Here is a 224-nt window from a genome sequence, read left to right on the forward strand (position 1 = left end):
TACAGGAGATGCAGCAGCAGCAGCAGCGGCAGCAGCAGCAGCAACAGCAGCAGCAGCAACAGCAGAAGGCAAAGCTACCCCCCTGCAGTCTCCCCAGGCAAGCCGTGCCTCCATTAGCAGCAAATTGCTGCTGTTGCTGCTGTTGCTGCTGCTGCTGCTGCTGCGTTTTCTGCTGCTGCGGCTACTGCTGCTGCTGCTATTCTGTGCTTGCTGCTGTTGCTGCT

At 58.9% G+C, this 224-nt stretch overlaps 1 protein-coding gene across 1 annotated transcript in view; it reads left to right on the forward strand.

Annotated features, from left to right (window-relative positions):
• Positions 1 to 224, forward strand: part of EMH_0048190 (uncharacterized protein) — a gene marked incomplete at both ends in the record, with an annotated part of 4,599 nt that overhangs the window by 1,464 nt on the left and 2,911 nt on the right. The window contains one exon of the mRNA XM_013496379.1: positions 1 to 104. Within this exon, the coding sequence (XP_013351833.1) occupies positions 1 to 104 (104 nt within the window). The remainder of the gene's footprint in view (positions 105 to 224) is intronic.

This window comes from Eimeria mitis, genomic scaffold, assembly GCF_000499745.2.
Source record: "Eimeria mitis Houghton genomic scaffold, Emh_scaff2071, whole genome shotgun sequence".
Classification (NCBI taxonomy): Eukaryota; Apicomplexa; class Conoidasida; order Eucoccidiorida; family Eimeriidae; genus Eimeria; species Eimeria mitis.